This window comes from Gorilla gorilla, chromosome 9 (assembly GCF_029281585.2).
Source record: "Gorilla gorilla gorilla isolate KB3781 chromosome 9, NHGRI_mGorGor1-v2.1_pri, whole genome shotgun sequence".
NCBI classification, from domain to species: domain Eukaryota; kingdom Metazoa; phylum Chordata; class Mammalia; order Primates; family Hominidae; genus Gorilla; species Gorilla gorilla.
In genome coordinates this window covers 125,246,843-125,266,278 of record NC_073233.2, presented here as the reverse complement: position 1 = coordinate 125,266,278, position 19,436 = coordinate 125,246,843, and the positions used below count along the sequence as shown (strand labels likewise).

General features: G+C 48.1%; 2 protein-coding genes across 6 annotated transcripts in view; one reads left to right on the top strand and one right to left on the bottom strand.

Moving 5' to 3' along the window:
* CEP164 (centrosomal protein 164) overlaps positions 1–3,507 on the bottom strand; it is a 93,270-nt gene extending 89,763 nt beyond the window's left edge. Inside the window, exons 1-2 of one of the 5 annotated variants that reach the window (XM_063693537.1) lie at positions 1,438–3,507; positions 998–1,115 (exon numbers count right to left, since the gene is read on the bottom strand). The gene's annotated coding sequence lies outside the window, so the exon portion shown is untranslated. Of the gene's footprint in view, positions 1–997 lie in introns of all 5 variants that reach the window. The other 4 variants (XM_063693538.1, XM_055354980.2, XM_055354978.2 and 1 more) reach the window with 4 other exon arrangements.
* A 3,737-nt stretch (positions 3,508–7,244) lies between these two features.
* BACE1 (beta-secretase 1) overlaps positions 7,245–19,436 on the top strand; it is a 30,551-nt gene continuing 18,359 nt past the window's right edge. Inside the window, exon 1 of the mRNA XM_019036150.4 lies at positions 7,245–7,993. Within this exon, the coding sequence (XP_018891695.2) occupies positions 7,733–7,993 (261 nt within the window). The 5' untranslated portion in view covers positions 7,245–7,732. The remainder of the gene's footprint in view (positions 7,994–19,436) is intronic.

Below are 19,436 nucleotides of genomic sequence, written 5' to 3'. Positions count from 1 at the left end.
TAAATTAGTACAATCACCGTGGAAACTGTATGGTGGTTCCTCAAAAAATTAAAAATAGAACTACCACACAATCCAGCAATCCCACTACTCAGTATATATCCAAAGGAAATGAAATTAGTATGTTAAAAAGATTTCAGCACCCCCATGTTAACTGCAGCATTATTTACATTACCCAAGATATGCAATGAACCCAGCTGTCCAACAACAGATGAACGGAAAAAGAAAATGCGGTATATATACACAATGATATAACATTCAGCCATAAAAAAAAAATGGAATCCTACCATTTGCAACAACATGAATGAACCTGGAGGACATGGTGTTAAGTGAAATAAGCTAGGCACAGAAAGACAAATACCGCATGATCTCAGTCATGTGGAATTAAAAAAAAAAAAAAGTTGATCTCATAGAGAGTAGAACAGTGGTTACCAGATTGAGGAAAAGAGAGCAGAAGATGGGAAAAGGTTGGCCAATGAGTATAAAGTTACTATTAGAAGGAATAGGCCGGGCACGGTGGCTCATACCTGTAATCCCAGCACTTTGGGAGGCGGAGGTGAGTGGATCACTTGAGGTCAGGAGTTCAAGACCAGCCTGGCCAACATGGAGAAACCCCGTCTCTACTAAAAATACAAAATTAGGCCAGATGCGGTGGCTCACACCTGTAATCCTAGCACTTTGGGAGGCTGAGGTAGGCAGATTGCCTGAGCTCAGGAGTTCGAGACCAGCCTGGGCAACACAGTGAAACCCCGTCTCTACTAAAATACAAATAATTAGCTGGGCATGGTGGCATGAGCCTGTAGTCCCAGCTACTTAGGAGGCTGAAGCAGGAGAATTGCTTGAACCTGGGAGTTGCAGGTTGCAGTGAGCCGAGATCACGCCACTGCACTCCAGCCTGGGTGACAGAAAAGACTCCATCTCCAAAAAAAAAAAAAAATCTATATACATATATATATATATATAAACACACACAAAATATGCCAGGCATGGTGACACATACCTATAATCTCAGCTACTTGGGAGGCTGAAGCAGGAGAATCACTTGAACCCGGGAGGCAGAGGTTGCAGTGAGCCAAGATCGTGCCATGCACTCCAGCTTGGGCAACAAGAGTAAAACTCTGTCTCAAAAAAAAAGAAAAAGGAAAAGGAGGAATAAATTCCGGTATCCTATTGCACAGTAGGGTGACAATGGTTAATAGTAACACTGATACGGTATATTTCAAAATAGCTAGAAGAGAGACTTTTGAATGTCCTTACCACAAAGAAATTATAAATGCATAAAGTGGGCCGGGCGCGGCGGCTCACGCCTATAAATCCAGCATTTGGGAGGTCGAGGCGGGCGGATCATGAGGTCAGGAGATCGAGACCATCCTGGCTAACATGGTGAAACCCCGTCTCTACTAAAAATACAAAAAATTAGCCGGGCGTGGTGGTACACACCTGTAGTCCCAGCTACTCAGGAGGCTGAGGCCGGAGAATCCCTTGAACCTGGGAGGTGGAGGTTGCAGTGAGCCAAGATCACACCACTGTACTCCAACCTGGGCAACAGAGTGAGACTCCACCTCAAAAATAAATAAATAAATAAATAAAATGATGGTCATGCTAAATATCCTGATGTGATCATTATGCAACATATATATGTATCAAAATATCAAATCGTACTCCATAAACATGTACAATTAAATGTTAATCAAAAAACAGTAACAGCCGAGAGCAATGGCTCACATCTGTAATCCCAACACTTTGAGAGGCCGTGGCAGGAAGATCCTTTGAGGCCTGGAGTTCAAGACCAGCATGGGCAATATAGTGAGACCCAACCTCTTAAAAAAAAAAAAAAAAACCCAAAAATTTAACCAGGCTTGATGGTGTGTACCTGTAGTCTCATCTACAGAGGCTGATGTGGAAGGGTCACTTGAGCACAGGAGGTCAAGGCTGTAGTGAGCCATGATCATGCCACTGCACTGCAGCCTGAGTGACAGAGCAAGACCCCATCTCTAAATACAAATAAGTAAACAAGCATTTTAATTCTGGGAAAAAAATGACTTTTTATTCTCTTTTTTATACTGTTTATTTGGGCTATACAGAAAACTACTCACATGATAAGAAAGGAAAACACTTGATAATCCTACCAATTATTTAAGGATACAAACATATAAAATGTTCCCTCTACACTTTCAATCCACTTTATTTGAAACTGCAAACCGCCCTCCCATCTCCTTTCTCTACTTTATTTTTCTCTATAGCACATATCACCATCCAAGATACTATAATTGTGTTTCTTTACTGTCTGTCTTCCTGCATTAGAGTGTAAGCTCCATGAGGACAGGGATTTTACATATCATTGTACCCTCAGTGCCTAAAATAGTGCTTAGCGTGTAGTAGACACTCAGTGTACATTTACTGAATGAATGAATGAGCAAACTAAGGAAGAAATTAAACCCTACACTTCAAAGGAAACCACTGTTGACACTGTGGGTGCTATCTTCCAGATATTTTTATGCTTATGCAGATGTAAATGTATATACCTACATATATATGCACAGCCCATTCTTTTTAATTTTTACAGAAACGAGATCATAATGTTATTGTTCTAACATGTGCTTTTTTTTTTTTTTTTTTTTTGATACGTAGTCTCACTCTGTCACCCAGGCTAGAGTGAGTGCATTGGCATGATCTTGGCTCACTGCAACCTCTGCCTCCCGGGTTCAAACAATTATCTGCCTCAGCCTCCCGAGTAACTGGGATTCCAGGCATCCGCCACCATGCCCAGCTAATTTTTGTATTTTTAGTAGAGACAGGGTTTCACCATCTTGGCCAGGCTGGCCCTGAACTCCTGATTCACGTGCCTCGGCCTCCCAAAGTGCTGGGATTCCAGGCGTGAGCCACCATGTCAGGCCCCTGACATGCTCTTTCTTTAACTTGTCATAAACAGGCCGGGCGTGGTGGCTCACACCTGTAATCCCAGCACTTTGGGAGGCCGAGGCAGGTGGATCACGAGGTCAGGAGTTCGAGACCAGTCTGGCCAACATAGTGAAACCCCATCTCTACTAAAAACACAAAAATTAGCCAGACATGGTGGCACATGCCTGTAATCCCAGCTATCAGGAGGCTGAGGCAGAGAATTGCTTGAACCTGGGAGGTGACGGTTTTAGTGAGCCGAGACTGTACCACTGCACTCTAGGCTGGAAGGCCAGTTCATAAGAAGCTATCCCATTGTTTTTAATGGTTACTTAGGATTTCATTGAACAAATGTCTTGTTCCCTATTTAATTTTTTTTTTTTTGAGACCGATTCTCACTGTCACCCAGACTGGAGGGCAGTGGTGCAATCTCGGCTCACTGCAACCTCTATCTCCCAGGTTCAAGCGATTCTCCTGCCTCAACCTCCCAAGTAGCTGGGATTACAGGCATGTGCCATCAACCCAGCTAATTTTTTTTTTTTTTTTTTTTTGAGACAGTCTTGCTCTGTCACCCAGGCTGGAGTGCAGTGGTGCAATCTCGGCTCACTGCAACCTCCACCTCCCGGGTTCAAGCGATTCTCCTGCCTCAGCCTCCCAAGTAGCTGTGATTATGGGCACCCACCACCATGCCTGGCTAATTTTTTTGTATTTTTAGTAGAGACAGGATTTCACCATGTTGGCCAGGCTGGTCTCAAACTCCTGACCTCAGGTGATCCACCCACCTCGGCCTCCCAAAGTGCTAGGATTACAGGCTTGATGATTATTTTTGGTTTTGCTTAAAGAGATGGGGTCTTGCTCTGTCTCCAGGCTGGTCTTGAACTCCTGGCCACAAGCGATCCTCCCACCTCAGACTCCCCAGTGGCTTGGATTATAGGCGTGAACTATCACACCCAGCTTTGTTTGTTTTGAATCCAAGGTTTTGCCATAGTACACACTGCTGAAATATTGTTGTTTTTGTTGGAAAGGGTGCTAGAAATGCCATTGCCCAAAGAGTTTGCATTTTTAACATATTAATAGGCATTGCAAATTACTCTCCAAAAATGGAATAATTTACAGTCCAAACAATACCTTCACCAATACCAAATGTTACCAATCTGAGAGGAGACGAAAGAAAGAAAAAGGAACAAAGAATCTACTGTTTTACTTTGTGTTCTTTCAACTATTAACGAAGTTAAGCTTTTTTCTAGGTTTTTTATGTTTATCATCCATTTGAATTTCTTCTATGAATTAACTGTTCACGTTCTTTGTTCATTTTTCTTTTTCTTTTCTTTTTTGTTTTTTGTTGTTGTTTTCCCTCACTCTTTCCCCTTACCCTTCGTTCATTTTTCTATCAGGTTGTTTGGGATTTATATTGATTTGTAGAAGCTCTTTGCACATTATAAACATTAGCCCTTTGTCTCTATTGTGTGATAAATGTTGTTTCTTAATCTGTGACTGATCTTTTAACTTTGTAAATGTCAGTTTTCTCAGTAGTTGCAACAGTAATAATCCTAATAGCTGACCTATATTGAGCACTTACAATATGCTGGACACCATTCTAAATGCTTTACATGGATTGTCTCATCGAATTCTTACCTTTTGGGTTTGAACTATTAATATCATTATCTCCATTTTACAAATGATAAAATCAAGTCTCAAAAAGGGGCCAGGCAAGGTGGCTCACGCCTGTAATCTCATCACTTTGGGAGGCTGAGGCAGGCAGATAACTTGAGGTCAGGAGTTAGAGACCAGCCTGGCTAACATGGTGAATTCCCGTCTCTACTAAAAATACAAAAATTAGCTGGGCGTGCTGGCGCGTGCCCGTAGTCCCAGCTACTTGGGAGGCTGAGGCAGGAGAATCGCTTGAGGAGGCAGAGGTTTCAGTGAGCTGAGATCATGCCACTGCATTCCAGCCTGGGTGACAGAGGGAGACTCCGTCTCAAAAAAAAAAAAAAAAAAAAATTAGCCAGGCATGGTGGTGGGCGCTTGTAATCCCAGCTACTCAGGAGGCTGAGGCACAAGAATCGCTTGAACCCAGGAGAAGGAGGTTGCAGTGAGCTGAGATGAAGCCACTGCACTCCAGCCTGGGTGATAAAGCGAGACTGTTTCAAAAAAAAAAAAGGACTCGAAAAGTGAGTAACCAGAGTGGGCTCTCCCAGTTACTAATTGAACCAGAAGTAGAACACTGGTGGTATTGGAATACTTCTGATTCTACAGAAGTTTTAAATATTTAAGTCATCAAATTCATCCAGTTTTTGGGTTTGTTTACCTTCTAGGGTTTGTTAGGGAGGTCTTCTTCAATATAAGATCATGAAAATATTCTATTTTTCCTGTAGTTTTATTTTAATGTTAAATTCTTTAATCTATCTGGAGTTTATTTTCAGATGAATGAAATTGGATTTGGTTTTTTTTTCCTTCTAAATGGGCTGCCAGACGTCCCAACAACAGTTTTTGAATAATGCATCCATTTTCCTCTAATATGAATGCCATCTCTATCATATCTACAATTCCCATAGATACATTTCTCTATTTTGATTTCGATTTTTTTAACTTGTGTCTAATCATCTTATTGATTAGGGTTTTCTATCCATATCATATAATCTGCAACTAATGATTCCTTTGCTTTCCAACATATATAACACTTTTTCCATTTTCTTGTCTTTTGAGTCAATGAGACTGGTCTGAACCGTGTAGGATAAGAGTAGAGATAATGATCGGCCGGGCGCGGTGGCTCACGCCTGTAATCCCAGCACTTTGGGAGGCCGAGGCGGGAGGATCACGAGGTCAGGAGATCGAGACCATCTTGGCTAACACGGTGAAACCCCGTCTCTACTAAAAATACAAAAAATTAGCGGGGCGTGGTTGCAGGCGCCTGTAGTCCCAGCTACTCGGGAGGCTGAGGCAGGAGAATAGCCTGAACCCGGGAGGCGGAGCTTGCAGTGAGCTGAGATCCTGCCACTCCACTCCAGCCTGGGCGACAAAGCGAGACGCCTTCTCAAAAAAAAAAAAAAAAAAAAAAGAGTAGCGATAATGATCTTTCCTTTCCAAAGCCGTGCCTTTAATGGGAGTAACTTAGCCTGTTATTACTACTTTTGTTGTTGTTGTTGTTGTCGTTATCTTGTTTAAAAAGTTTCCTGGCTGGGTACAGTGGTCCATGCCTATAATCCCAGCATTTTGGGAGGCCGACGTGGGCGGATCACTTGAGGCCAGGAGTTCGAGACCAGCCTGGCCAACATGGTGAAATCCCATCTCTACTAAAAATACAAAAATTAGCTGGGTGTGGTGGCGCATGCTTGTAATCCCAGCTACTCAGAGGCTGAGGCATGAGAACTGCTTGAACCCGGGAGGCGGAGGTTGCAGACTTGAGACCATGCCACTGCACTCCAGCCTGGGTGACAGAGCGAGTCTCCTTTTCAAAAGAAAAAAGAAGATTCCCTTTCATTTTTAAAAAAAATTAAATCAGACTAACTGCTGAAGTTTATCAATGGCTTTCCACATTTGATAAGCAATATATTGTTAAAACCATACCGTCTTTTCTCCTTTAAGCTATTAGAACTCTAACGCTTTTGGTTCAAGGCTTTAAGCTCTTACCAGTTAATATAGAGATACTTTTCGGAGTGTTAACACTTTAAAGCTATCAACAGCCATTTCTCCTCAGTCTGGCTGATGGTCCAGAAAATCAGAGGGGTCATAAGGATTCAAGGCAAGTAGAGCCTCAAAGGCACAAACAGGTTCAGATGGGAGAACACCCACTGGCTCTTACCTGCCCGCAGATCGCAGGCGCAGGAGAAAATAAGACAACTGCACTTTCCCCTTTTGGACCCTGCTCCGCTGGTTTGCAGCCTGGAAAAACTCTTCCATCCCCTTTCATCCTGCTCCCTCAATCTCTGCTCGTGAAAATCCTACCCATTTTTAAACGCTCAAATTAAATACCACCTTCTCCCACTGAGTCTTCCCAGATCCCCTAGATGTCCCTCCAAATCCCTACTCCTTAATGCCACATCGTATAGTGTGAAACCCCACCGCGGCAGGAATCACTTAACTGTCCCGTGTAGAATCACCGCTTATTTCTCTCTGTATCTCCAGCGCCTGGCAGTGTGCCTGGCATACAGTGGGTGCTCCTTCCATGCGGAAAGAAAGACTGACAGACGGGAGGTGTGCCCCTCTCCATCCGTCTAGCCCTTCCCGCCAGGGCCTTGCAGGGCGGACTCCACCTCGGCAGAGGGCATCCCAGACCCCTCTCCAGCCCCGGAAGCCGGATTGCCTGCCATGGGAAGACTACACTTCCCAGCGATCCCAGGGAAAAGCGAAAACCCTTTGGCTTTGACAGCCGCCGCCACAAGTCTTTCCGCCTCCCCAGCCCGCCCGGGAGCTGCGAGCCGCGAGCTGGATTATGGTGGCCTGAGCAGCCAACGCAGCCGCAGGAGCCCGGAGCCCTTGCCCCTGCCCGCGCCGCCGCCCGCCGGGGGGACCAGGGAAGCCGCCACCGGCCCGCCATGCCCGCCCCTCCCAGCCCCGCCGGGAGCCCGCGCCCGCTGCCCAGGCTGGCCGCCGCCGTGCCGATGTAGCGGGCTCCGGATCCCAGCCTCTCCCCTGCTCCCGTGCTCTGCGGATCTCCCCTGACCGCTCTCCACAGCCCGGACCCGGGGGCTGGCCCAGGCCCTGCAGGCCCTGGCGTCCTGATGCCCCCAAGCTCCCTCTCCTGAGAAGCCACCAGCACCACCCAGACTTGGGGGCAGGCGCCAGGGACGGACGTGGGCCAGTGCGAGCCCAGAGGGCCCGAAGGCCGGGGCCCACCATGGCCCAAGCCCTGCCCTGGCTCCTGCTGTGGATGGGCGCGGGAGTGCTGCCTGCCCACGGCACCCAGCACGGCATCCGGCTGCCCCTGCGCAGCGGCCTGGGGGGCGCCCCCCTGGGGCTTCGGCTGCCCCGGGAGACCGACGAAGAGCCCGAGGAGCCCGGCCGGAGGGGCAGCTTTGTGGAGATGGTGGACAACCTGAGGGGCAAGTCGGGGCAGGGCTACTACGTGGAGATGACCGTGGGCAGCCCCCCGCAGACGGTAAGGTGGTCAGGCCAGCCCTTAGCCCTCAGCCTGCATGAGCAGAGGGGAGACAGGATGGGGATGCCTCAAGCTAGCCCCTGCTCAAATGGGCTGGTGGGGACAGCAGGAGGGACCCCTCCCCAGCCATTCCCCGGGGGTCACGTGGTTGTTGGCAGAAGTGTTCCCAAGCTCCCCTTTCCCTCCTTGTCTCCCCTGGCTGCCTAGTTCCCCTTGCTCCTCATCTGACACATACGCCCTCTGGAAGGATTTGAGGCAAGACAGACACATCAGCTGGGGACCCTGACCTGGAGGAAGGGTCCGCCACAGGAGCACTATAACAGGTGTCAGCCCCCTCTGACAGTGGCCCAGTCCGAGTCTCCCAAATCCCATCACTCTAGAGGTTGGCCACCCAACCTTGTCCCCTCCTCTGATTCCCACCATTGTTCCCAGTACCTCCAGGACCAAGGAATCCTGGCAGCAGTTGAATCAGCACCTTGCTCCCACCATCTGGGCTGCCACTGGTACGGCAAAGTGAGGTTGTCGAGGCCCCTCTGACTGCACTCAGCCCGGAAGCCCTGGACAGGCTCCTGCCGTCCCCTCCTCCTCCCCTTCTCCCTCTCGCGGTCTGCACTCCAGCCCCTCCCCCACCCCACACCTCCCCAGTCCAGAGGGGAACTGAACTGAGCCTGGGGAAAGGACAAATGGTAGGAAAGGAGCCAGAGCTCCCTTTTAAGAGTGGGACTCCTTCCATGGCGGGGGAGAGGGGAGTTACGGAGAAAACACTGTATGCCCTCCCCATCCTTCCTGACAATCTCCAAGGTACCTTCAAGGTGGCTGGTGGAGGTGGCACCCTCTGCACCTCTGTGGGTGAGCAGCCCTCCATGTGGGGTGCTGTGGCTGACCTCTGTGTGCATCTGCCGCCTCTGTGGGGGAGTCCGGGCCCGGGCAGCCCTGTGGTTCTGTGTATGCTGGTGCGTGTCACCTTGAATCTGATCCTGCACATCTGTGAGCCACCTCCGGATCTGTGTCTGGGAAGTCTGTCCTTGGGAGGGTCTGTGAAGGTGGGAGTGTGTTTGGGGTGGGCGGAGGGGACAGCCACACTTTCCTGAACTTCTCAGACAGCTGGATCTGGGAGAAACACAAACCCCCACCTCCCAATTACTTTACAGAAGCCAGCCTTCCTAGGTGCGTGCTCCCCAGCCCTAACTCTCAGCTAGTCGAAAGCCTGGTCTTCCCCACTTTCTCATCCTCTTTCCTGTGCACCATAACTTCCCCAGAAGTAGTCTCCAGTGGGAAGTTGGGAGGGCAGGACAGAAGCCAAATCCAGGCCCTGAGCAAACAGAACGCTAGATGATATCGTCAGTGAGCAGCAGGTATGCAGAGACCTGGGACCTACTCCTGTTTCTGCGACTGACGTGCTGTGCACACTGTGCATGGACCCCATGGCACGATGCAGGACGGGGCTGCAGAACCCACACAAGCTTTGAGGTCAGACAGTCCACGAATCCCAGCTCTACCACCCACAGCTTTTCCTCTTCTCAGCTGTGTGGCCTTGGGCAAATTGCATAACCTCTCTGAAACTACTGTCATATCTTTAAAATGAGTAGGAAATGAGACCTCCTTTTCAAGGTAATTGTGAGGATTAAGTTGTGAGGGTTAATTGTTCTAGGTGCTTTCACCCAGAACAATGCACCTGCATACAAAACTGACCTCCAACAAATATGAAGTCACTTTATCCTTGTCTGGCCTGTTCTGCCTCTTCTATTCTATGCAATGAGGCATAAAAACTCAGATGTCCTGGGCCTCCACGTTTTACATGTATAAAACTGGGGTATCCTGTAATCCCAGCACTTTGGGAGGCCAAGGTGGGCAGATCACCTGAGGTCAGGAGTTTGAGACCAGCTTGGTCAACATAGCAAAACCCCGTTTCTACTAAAAATACAAAAATAATTCGCCAGGCCTGGTGGCATGCACCTGTAATCCCAGCTACTCAGGAGGCTGAGGCAGGAGAATCGCTTGAACATGGGAGGCGGAGGTTGCAGTGAGACAAGATCGCACCATTGCCCTCCAGCCTGGGCAACAAGAACAAAACTCCGTCTCAGAAAAAATAAAAACAAAAACAAAAACTGGGGTATCCATTACTGTACTTCCCTGATCCCCTGAAATGATGCATACATCCTGCAGCCCAGTACTTAGCAGAGAGTAATTGCTCAATAAATGTCAGTTCCTTCCTCGTTCCTTTCTAGAAGAGGAAAGTGGGCTTAAAGTTCAACACCAGTCCAGGAAGCTAGTGCCAGGGAGCCCACAACTAAAGCAACTGTGTGGCTTGCACTATGATTTCTAACTAAGCCTGCATCAGCCAGTCTCTGCTCTCTGGTGGCTTGGACTCTCTCCCCATCTGTCTGTAAGAAGGACGCCCTTTCTTCCTACCTGGCGCGGCTGTTGGAAGTGCCAAATGAGAACTTGGATGCCATTGTATTCTGAACAAGAAAAAGTAAAATTTGGGGAGCACTTTCTCTGTGCTAGGCAATTAATTGCTGGTGCTTGGGGGCTGATCCACAAAGAGACAAGAAGACATGTTTTCTGCCCACATAGAGTTACAGTGGAAGTGAAAGGGCGGAAGTGACGAGTACAAGGTCATCCACGCAGATATACTCAAAGCGAGGTCTGCAAACCCTCATTGGAATCAGCTAAAAATGTAAATTCCCTGGCCCCATCCCTGACCTCTAGAGACAGGATCTCTGACAGTGGGGCCCCGTAGTTTGTGCCTCAAATTTGAGAACCATTTATGGCTGGACGCGGTGGCTCACGCCTGTAATCCCAACACTTTGGGAGGCTGAGGCCGGCGGATCACCTGAGGTCAGGAGTTCGCGGCCAGCCTGGCCAACGTAGTGAAACCCCATCTCTACGAAAAATGCAAAAATTATCTGGGCATGGTGGCAGACGCCTATAATCCCAGCTACTCGGGAGGCTGAGGTAGGAGAATTGCTTGAACCCAGGAGACAGAGGTTGCAGTGAGCCGAGATCACGCCACTGCACTCCAGCCTGGGTGACAGAGCGAGATTCCGTCTCAAAAAAAGGAAAAGAAAAGAGAATAATGTATTTATAGGAGTGCAGAGAGTGAGTGCCACAGGTGTTCAGAAAGTGATAAACTCATCCAGGAAAGCCGCACCAGGGACATGTGCTCTGAGCATGGTCTTGAAGGATGGACAGGAGTGGCAGGCTATTATCAGGGGGCAGATGGCACCATACTATCCCACTGTACTGTAATTGCACGTTACACGTATGTCCATGTCTGCTCCTTCCCACCCTACCCCCTTAAAACTGGGAGAGGCCACAGTGAATGAGAGGATGAGTTATGGATGTTAGGGCTTAAGCATGGTTGTTTAGGAGACAATAGAGAGCCAGTCCTGTTAATATTACAGGTTTACGCTAAGACCAGATAAGTTTGGGTAAATAAAATAGAGCCAAATAGCCATAAAGCTTAAATGTGAGACTATAAGGTTTGGACTTTGGCCTTCAGATATAAGGGAAAATCTGAATTTATTGGGGCAGGGGAATGACATGAAGAAAGCAATCTTTCAGGAAGAGACATCTGAATTTTAAAAAGAGTGGGGGCTGCGTGTGGTGGCTCACGCCTGTAATCCCAGCCCTTTGGGAGGCCAAGGCAGGTGGATCACAAGGTCAGGAGTTCGAGACCAACCTGGCCAACATGGTGAAACCCCGTCTCTACTAAAAATACAAAAGTTAGCTGGGTGTGGTGGCGCGTGCCTGTAGTTCCAGCTACTCGGGAGGCAGAGGCAGAAGAATCTCTTGAACCCGGGAGGCAGAGGTTGCAGTGAGCTGAGATTGCGCTACTGCACTCCAGCCTGGGTGACAGAGCAAGACTCCGTCTCAAAAAATAAATAAAAATAAAAAGAATAGGACTGAAAGACACAGGCACAGGGGGCTGTCACAACAGTCCAGGTGTGAGGCCCTCTATGACAAGGAGGGCATGAGGCTGCCATAAGATGGAAAGAGAAAGGAAGGGCAGGATGCAGAGAACGTGCCAGGGCAGGTGGGAAGGATTTGGTGACATTGGTGTGAAGGGAAAGGAAGAGGGCATCAAAGATGGTTTTGAGATTCTGATCTGGGGTGAACTGTAGGATAACAAGACTGTGGGAATAGGAAAGGTGGCAGGAGGGGATGGCTTATAGTACTTGTATACAAATTTATTTGTTTGTTTATTAATTACAGGGTCTCTCTCTGTTGCCCAGGCTGGAGTACAGGGGCACAATCATAGCTCCTGGGCTCAAGTGATCCTCCTGCCTCAGGCTCCTGAGTAACTTGGACTACAGGCACATGTCACCAGGCCCAGCTGATTTTTTCAAATTGTCTCACTATGTTGCCCAGGCTGGTCTCCAACTTCTGGGCTCAAGTGATACTTCCACCTTAGCCTCCTATTAGTTTGTCCCTTACAGCAATTCCTGCAATATATAAAAGGTCTTTACTTCAGTGAGCTGTGATTGCACCACTGCAATCTCCAGCTTGTCAGAGGATGACAGAGACCCTGTCTCCAAAAAAGAAAAGAAAAAAAAAAGGTCTTTATCACTCACAGTGTCTAGCAGAAGAAATGGGGTTGAAAGTTTAAACCACTGGCCAGGTAGAAGGCCAGTAAGTTAAGATCTGTTTCATCCTTGTTCTTCCTACTGTGCCATTTGTCTTGGGGAAGAAGAAGTTATCACAAGCATCCCTCTTCCATTCTCCCATTACACCTCCTGATATCTCCATTACTACACTTGTAATGTATTACAACTGTTTTTGTGTTTGTTTCTCTCATAAAACTTCAAGCTCTGGCCAGGCACAGTGGCTCACACCTGTAATCCCAGCACTTTGGGAGGCTAAGGCAGGAGGATCATCTGAGGCCAGGAGTTCAAGACCAGCCTGACCAATATGGTGAAACCCTGTCTCTACTAAAAATAAAAAAATTAGCCAGGTGTGGTGGCAGGCGCTTGTAATCCCAGCTGCTCGGGAGGCTGAGACAGAATTGCTTGAACCCAGGAGGCAGAGGTTGCAGTGAGCTGAGATTGCACCACTGCACTCCACAGCGAGACTCTGTCTCAAACAAACAAACAAAACTTCAAGCTCTTAAGGACAATGTCTTTTTAATTTTATTTATTTATTTTGCAGTATCCTCTCTTTGTGTTATAATAATCTATAACAATGCCAAGCTCAGAACATACACCTAAAAAACATTGAGTGAATGAATACATAAGCTGCAAGCCTCTAAACAGAACTGTTGACAGGCAGTTGTAAATGCAGAACTGTAGCTCTTGGAGAAAGTATTCTTATTCTTTTAAACGAAAGGGCCGGGTTCAGCAGCTCACGCCTGTAATCCCAGCACTCAGGTGAGGCCGAGGCGGGTGGATCACCTGAGGTTGGGAATTGGAGACCAGCCTGCCCAACATGGTGAAACCCCAACTCTACTAAAAATTCAAAAATTAGCCAGGTGTGGTGGTGCATGCCTGTAAACCCAGCTACTCAGTAGGCTGAGGCAGGAGAATCGCCTGAGCCCGTGAGGCGGAGGTTGCAGTGAGCCGAGATTGCGCCACTGCACTCCAGCCTGGGTGACAGAGTGACACCCTGTCTCTAAATAAATAAATAAATAAATAAAAGGATGTTATCTCATTTTGATATTATGAGCATCACTGACCAAACATAGGATAATAAGGTAACTGTTAGGAGTGAAATTTGGTGATAGTCAATTCAGTTTAACAGATATTTGTTGAGTACCTACCTACTGTGTGTAGAAGAGAAAAATGATGCCATAGTCTTAGCCCTTGGACAGCTCACAATCTGATGTGAGACATAGACATAATACCTAAATATTACACAAAACCAAATGCATTTGGTACAAATAGTGAAACAGTGGATCTTGGAAGTGCACAGAGAGAAGCAGCTACTTCTGACATGGTATTAGGCACAGCTTGCTGAAAAAGGAGGGTTTTGTTTTGTTTTTGTTTTTGAGAGGGAGTCTCGCTCTGTTGCCCAGGGATCCACCCACCTCAGCCTCCCAAAGTGCTGGGATTATAGGCATGAGCCACCGCGCCTAGCCGAAAAGGAGGTATTTGAATAAAGCCTCGAAAGAGGAGAAAGCTTTGCAATATGGAGAGTGGTGAGGAGGAGCACTTCATAAAGAAAAGCGTGAACTATGGTGAGAAGCCAGAAGGCGTGGTGGGGATGCTATGGGGCTGACAGGACTTTGGGTTTTATTCTGCAAACAGTAAGGAATCCTTGTAGGTATACGAGAAGAGGGATGATATCGTCTAATTTTAGTTCCAGGAAAACAGCTTCAGTGTGCAGAATGACTTGGAGAGTCTGGCATCATGACTCTAGACATGCAAACAAGGATCTCAGGATACAGGGGCCTGAAAGAGGATGGTGGCAGTGAGGGTAGAAAGGAGGAATCAGCATTCATCCATCGTTTAACCAGTTATTCTCTGCGCTTGATGAGATGTATGGGGTGAGAGAGAGGGAAGAGGAGATGATGGCTTTATTTAACCTCTCTGACTTTTTGTCAGGGAACAAAGCAACAGGGGAAAGTTTTGAAGCACAATATAGTTTTTTGTTTGTTTGTTTTGAGATGGAGTTTCACTGTGTCACCCAGGCTGGAGTGTAGTGGCGCGATCTCAGCTCACTGCAACCTCCACCTCCTGGTTCCAGTGATTCTCTTGCCTCAGCTTCTCAAGTAGCTGGGATTACAGGTGCCCGCCACCACACCCAGCTAATTTTTTTGTATTTTTAGTAGAGATGGGGGTTGCACCACATTGGCCAGGCTGGTTTCAAACTCCTGACCTCAAGTGATCCGCCCGCCTCAGCCTCCCAAAGTCTTAGGATTACAGGTATGAGCCACCGCACCCAGCCAGGAAGCACAATATAGTTTACCAAAGTTCATGTTTATTATTCTGCTTTAATTATAAGGGATAGGTATTAGCATACCTATTTCAGGGATAAGGAAACTGAGACCCAGAGAGACTAAGTATCTTGTCCAAAGTGATTCTGTTAAGAAGAACAGAGTAGGGGTTCAAATACCGGGGCCTTTCCTTCCTGTGTTCTACGATCTGGGACATGCCTTTGAGATGCTAGTGCGTCATCCTCGTGGAAGTATTCAGCCACCAGCTGACAGTGGGAATCTGGAGAGAAGGTAGAACTGGACAGGCAGACAGGACTCATCCACAGAGAGGCCAAGTTAAAAAATAGACTTGTTCTTTGAGGGAACAGAGAGGCAAAGGAGAAAAATGATTAGGGAAAGAATATTAGGTATAGACAAGGGAGCAAGAGAAAATGATCAGAGCAGTAGAAAACTATGAGGGCTCAGAGTCCCAGAAACCAAGAAGGACCAGGTGGTTTTTCTTTTTTTCCTCTCCTTCCCTGCTTGGCAGGGTTCTGTAAAGGGACCTCAGCGGTGAGGGAGAAGGCTGGGAGCAGTCAACACTCTAGATCCCCACCCTTCCTGTCACCAAGCCATCCCCATCCCCCTGCCCCAAATCTCCTGAGCCTCCCAGGATAACTTTGCTTTTATTGTTTTTATACAGTGGACTTCTGGGTTATATTTTTTTTTAAAATAGTTTTTACAATAAAAAGGTTGAAAACCATCGAGCTCAAAGAACCACCCTCCAAATTAGACAAAGCCAGCAAGACCCCGGCTCCATAAGTTGCCTACCCAGTCGCTGCGACCACAACTGGCTTTCCTGGACTGGGCCTCGGGTTGCACACAAGCCCCTGCTGGAGCCCTCATCCTGTCATTCCAAACCTCTCCTCTACTCCCCAGACCAGTAAAGAAGAGTTTAGCTGGGAGTGAGGGGGCATTGAGAAAGACTGTGCTCTCTCTAAAAGCACTAAGGTGGAAGGTCAGGAACCCTTCTTGGGCCTCTCCAATAAAGGGCTGGGCAGAAAATTCCAGTTGAAAATCCAGAAAGAGGCCAGGCACAGTGGCTCACACCTGTAATCCCAGCACTTTGGGAGGCCGAGGCAGGCAGATCACCTGAGGTCAGGAGTTCAAGACCAGCATGGCCAACGTGGTGAAACCCTGTCTCTACCAAAAATACAAAAATTAGCTGGGCATGGTGGCACGTGCCTGTAATCCCAGCTAATCAGGAGGCTGAGGCAGGAGAATCGCTTGAACCCAGGAGGCGGAGGTTGCAGTGAGCCAACATCATGCCACTGCACTCCAGCCTGGGCGACAGGGGGAAGACTCCATCTCAAAAAAAGAAAATCCAGGAAGAGAAACACCTCCCAGGGAAGCCCCCATACCTAATGACTAACTTCTGTCTCTCCTGGGAGGCTTCTCTTTCAGGTGCCTGGGCAGGGGAGAGTTCTGGGAAGGAGCCAGAACATTTTCTGAGTTCTGGAGCTGCCCTGAGATTCTCCTGGCAGGATGCGACAGCACCTGAGTACATCCTTAGTACCGCAGCCTTGGGTACTATAGCCAGGTGTTTCCCAAAATAGGAGAGCTGGGCTGTGCTGGGGAGAATGAGGAAATCAGCAGAACTGGGGGGATTCTGACATGGGGGAGCTGGGACTCCTAGGTCCTTTTCCTCAGAGCAAACTGGCCAAGCTCTGCCTCCTCCCATGCCAACTTATCCTCTGTCACCATATTTCCTGAGCTGCTGTCACTCTGGGGCCACCCTCTCTGCTGCCCACTGTAGGCTGGGTGTCCTCTTGCTTGGTCTTTCAAGGTCAGTGAATCTCATCACTTAGTCTTTTTTCTTTTTTTTCTTGAGACGGTCTCACTCTGTTGCCCAGGCTGGAGTGCCGTGGCGCGATCTCGGCTCCCTGCAACCTCCACCTCTTGGGTACAAGCAATTCTCCAGCGTCGGCCTGCCAAGTAGCTAGGACAATGGGCGCGCACAACCACACCCGGCTAATTTATATATATATATATTTTGGTAGAGACGGGGTTTCACTATGTGGCCAGAATGGTCTCAAACTCCTGACCTCAAGTGATCCGCCCACCTCAGCCTCCCAAAGTGCTGGGACTATAGGCGTGAGTCGCTGTGCCTGGCCCTACCACTTACTCTTTTCCAAGGCCTGTGGAGGTTTTGACAGGTAGGACAAGGAGTGAGTTCTAGCATCTCCCAATGGCTTGAATAAACAAGCCCATGTGCTGAGCGTGACACAGGTGCCATGGTCAGCTTCATTTTCAACTGAGGACAGAGCAAGAGAAGATTCAAGCCACTGTAACCTGTGGGTGGGACAAGGTTAAATAACAGGAAGGACTTACTGTCTGACCATGAAAAACAGGTGGCGAATAGCTGCTGTGATACCTTGTGGAGCATGGGTTTTCCAGGTGGGTTCCGCAGAGGCTAAAGGTGCTGAAGAGATGCCTCAAGAGCCAGCACAGGCAGGGGAGGGAAGCAGAGGAAATCAAACCTCCCCTTCAAACAGAACATCTCTGTCTTTTTCTCTCTTGTACACTAGGAACCTGCATACAATTGGAAAAGGGGAAAAGGATTCCGCTGCTTTATTTTTTATTTTTATTTATTTATTTATTTTTGAGACGGAGTCTCACTCTGTCGCCCAGGCTGGAGTGCAGTGGCGCGATCTGGGCTCACTGCAAGCTCCGCCTCCCGGGTTCACGCCATTCTCCTGCTTCAGCCTCCCGAGTAGCTGGGACTACAGGCGCCTGCCATCACGCCTGGCTAATTTTTTGTATTTTTTAGTGGAGACGGGGTTTCACCGTGTTAGCCAGGATGGTCTCGATCTCCTGACTTTGTGATCCGTCTGCCTCGGCCTCCCAGAGTGCTGGGATTACAGGCGTGAGCCACTGCACCCAGCTGATTCTGCTGCTTTAGAAAAAAAAAAGTTTGAAAATTACTGTCATAAACTGTTGGACCATCGACATCCATCGTTTTATTGGAGTAGGAGGCACTGGCAAATATTAGTTGAGCCGGGTTAGAGGCTGCGGAGAAATGGAGCATCCCATCCAAAGGGGGAAAGGTATACTAGATAAGGTTTGGGGCGACCCAGCCACATTGGGACTCCTTGAAAAACCAGCCAGAGGTGGGGTAAGTGGCGCCAGGGAGCTTGCTCCCAGGTACCAATGGCCAGCTGGGAAAAGGAGTCCATTTGCACAGGGCTGGCTGATTTGTTCAAGGTGGGAGGAACCTGGACAGGACCCAGTCGCTGGACTCTGAGGCAGGAGCTGTGTGCTCTGTTGGCCATAAGCCCCTCCCCGCTGAGGACTTTAGGCTCCTCTTGTCCTTCCTTGCCCCCTTTTCTCAGCCTTGGGTAAGCTCAGGTCTGGAAATCACTTAGGAAAAGCAGATGAAGCTGACTCACAAGGTTCTGGGACTAAGGAGGCCTGGAGTCACTATAACTGCTCTAAGAACCACAGGACCCTGGGTGGATATTCACCAACATGGTGAAACCCCATCTGTACTAAAAATGCAAAAATTAGCTGGGCATAGTGGCAGGCGCCTGTAATCCCAGCTACTTGGGAGGCTGAGGCAGGAGCCAAGATTGCGCCACTGCACTACAGCCTGGGTGACAGAGTGAGAACCCACCTCAAAAAAAAAAAAAAAAAAAAGAATAGGAAGAGTCCATAGGGTCATAGGAATTAACTGCAGGGAATGAGGCAGTTGCTGTCAATTAAAAAAAAAAAATCATTACAGAGCATCTACTCAGGGCTAGGTAACAATTAGATAATAAGCAATACAAATGCTCCCTACCCTTGGTGGAGCTCATAGTCTGTGGGACAGGCAGACATTAAATACATGATTAAAAGTGTGAGTGGTAGACAAAGAAGCACAGGTGCTACTGAGGATTTGCAAGAGGAAGAACCTAATCTTATCTGGGCGTCAGGACAAGACCTTTGAGGAAAGGATATTTAAAGTGTGATGTGAACATGAGAACAGGGAAAGAATGCTGCAGACAAATATATGCAAAGATGCACAAGTGAGAGATCATCGTGCTTTCGGGAAACTTCACAAGAAGCCTGGTGAGGAAAGGGAACTGGCAAGAGATGTTCACGGGGTTGACCTATGGTTGCTGCCTTCAGGGTCAAGGACCCCAGGATTTAATTCAGATAGTTTGTGTCAGTTATCTGATGCTGGGTAACAGACTACTCCAAAATTTAGTGGCCCAAACAAGAATCATTTTTTCAGGATTCTGTGTGTTGGCTTGTAATTTTTCTACAGATCTTACCTGGACTCACCCATGTGGCTGCATTCAGCTGGTACGTCAGCTGGGGGCTGGACTAATCCAGGCCTGTTGGGCCTCTGGTTCTGTGAAGTCTTTCATTTGGAAGGAGGCAAGACTGAGCTACTTCACTCAGAATCTGAGGACAGCGTTCCAAGAGGGCAATTCCCAATGCACAAGTGCTTATCAAGCCTCTCCTTGCATCATTTGCTGATATCCTGTTGGCCACAGCCAGTCACATGGCTAAGCCCAGAATCACTGTCAGAAGGGATCCCGCAAGGGC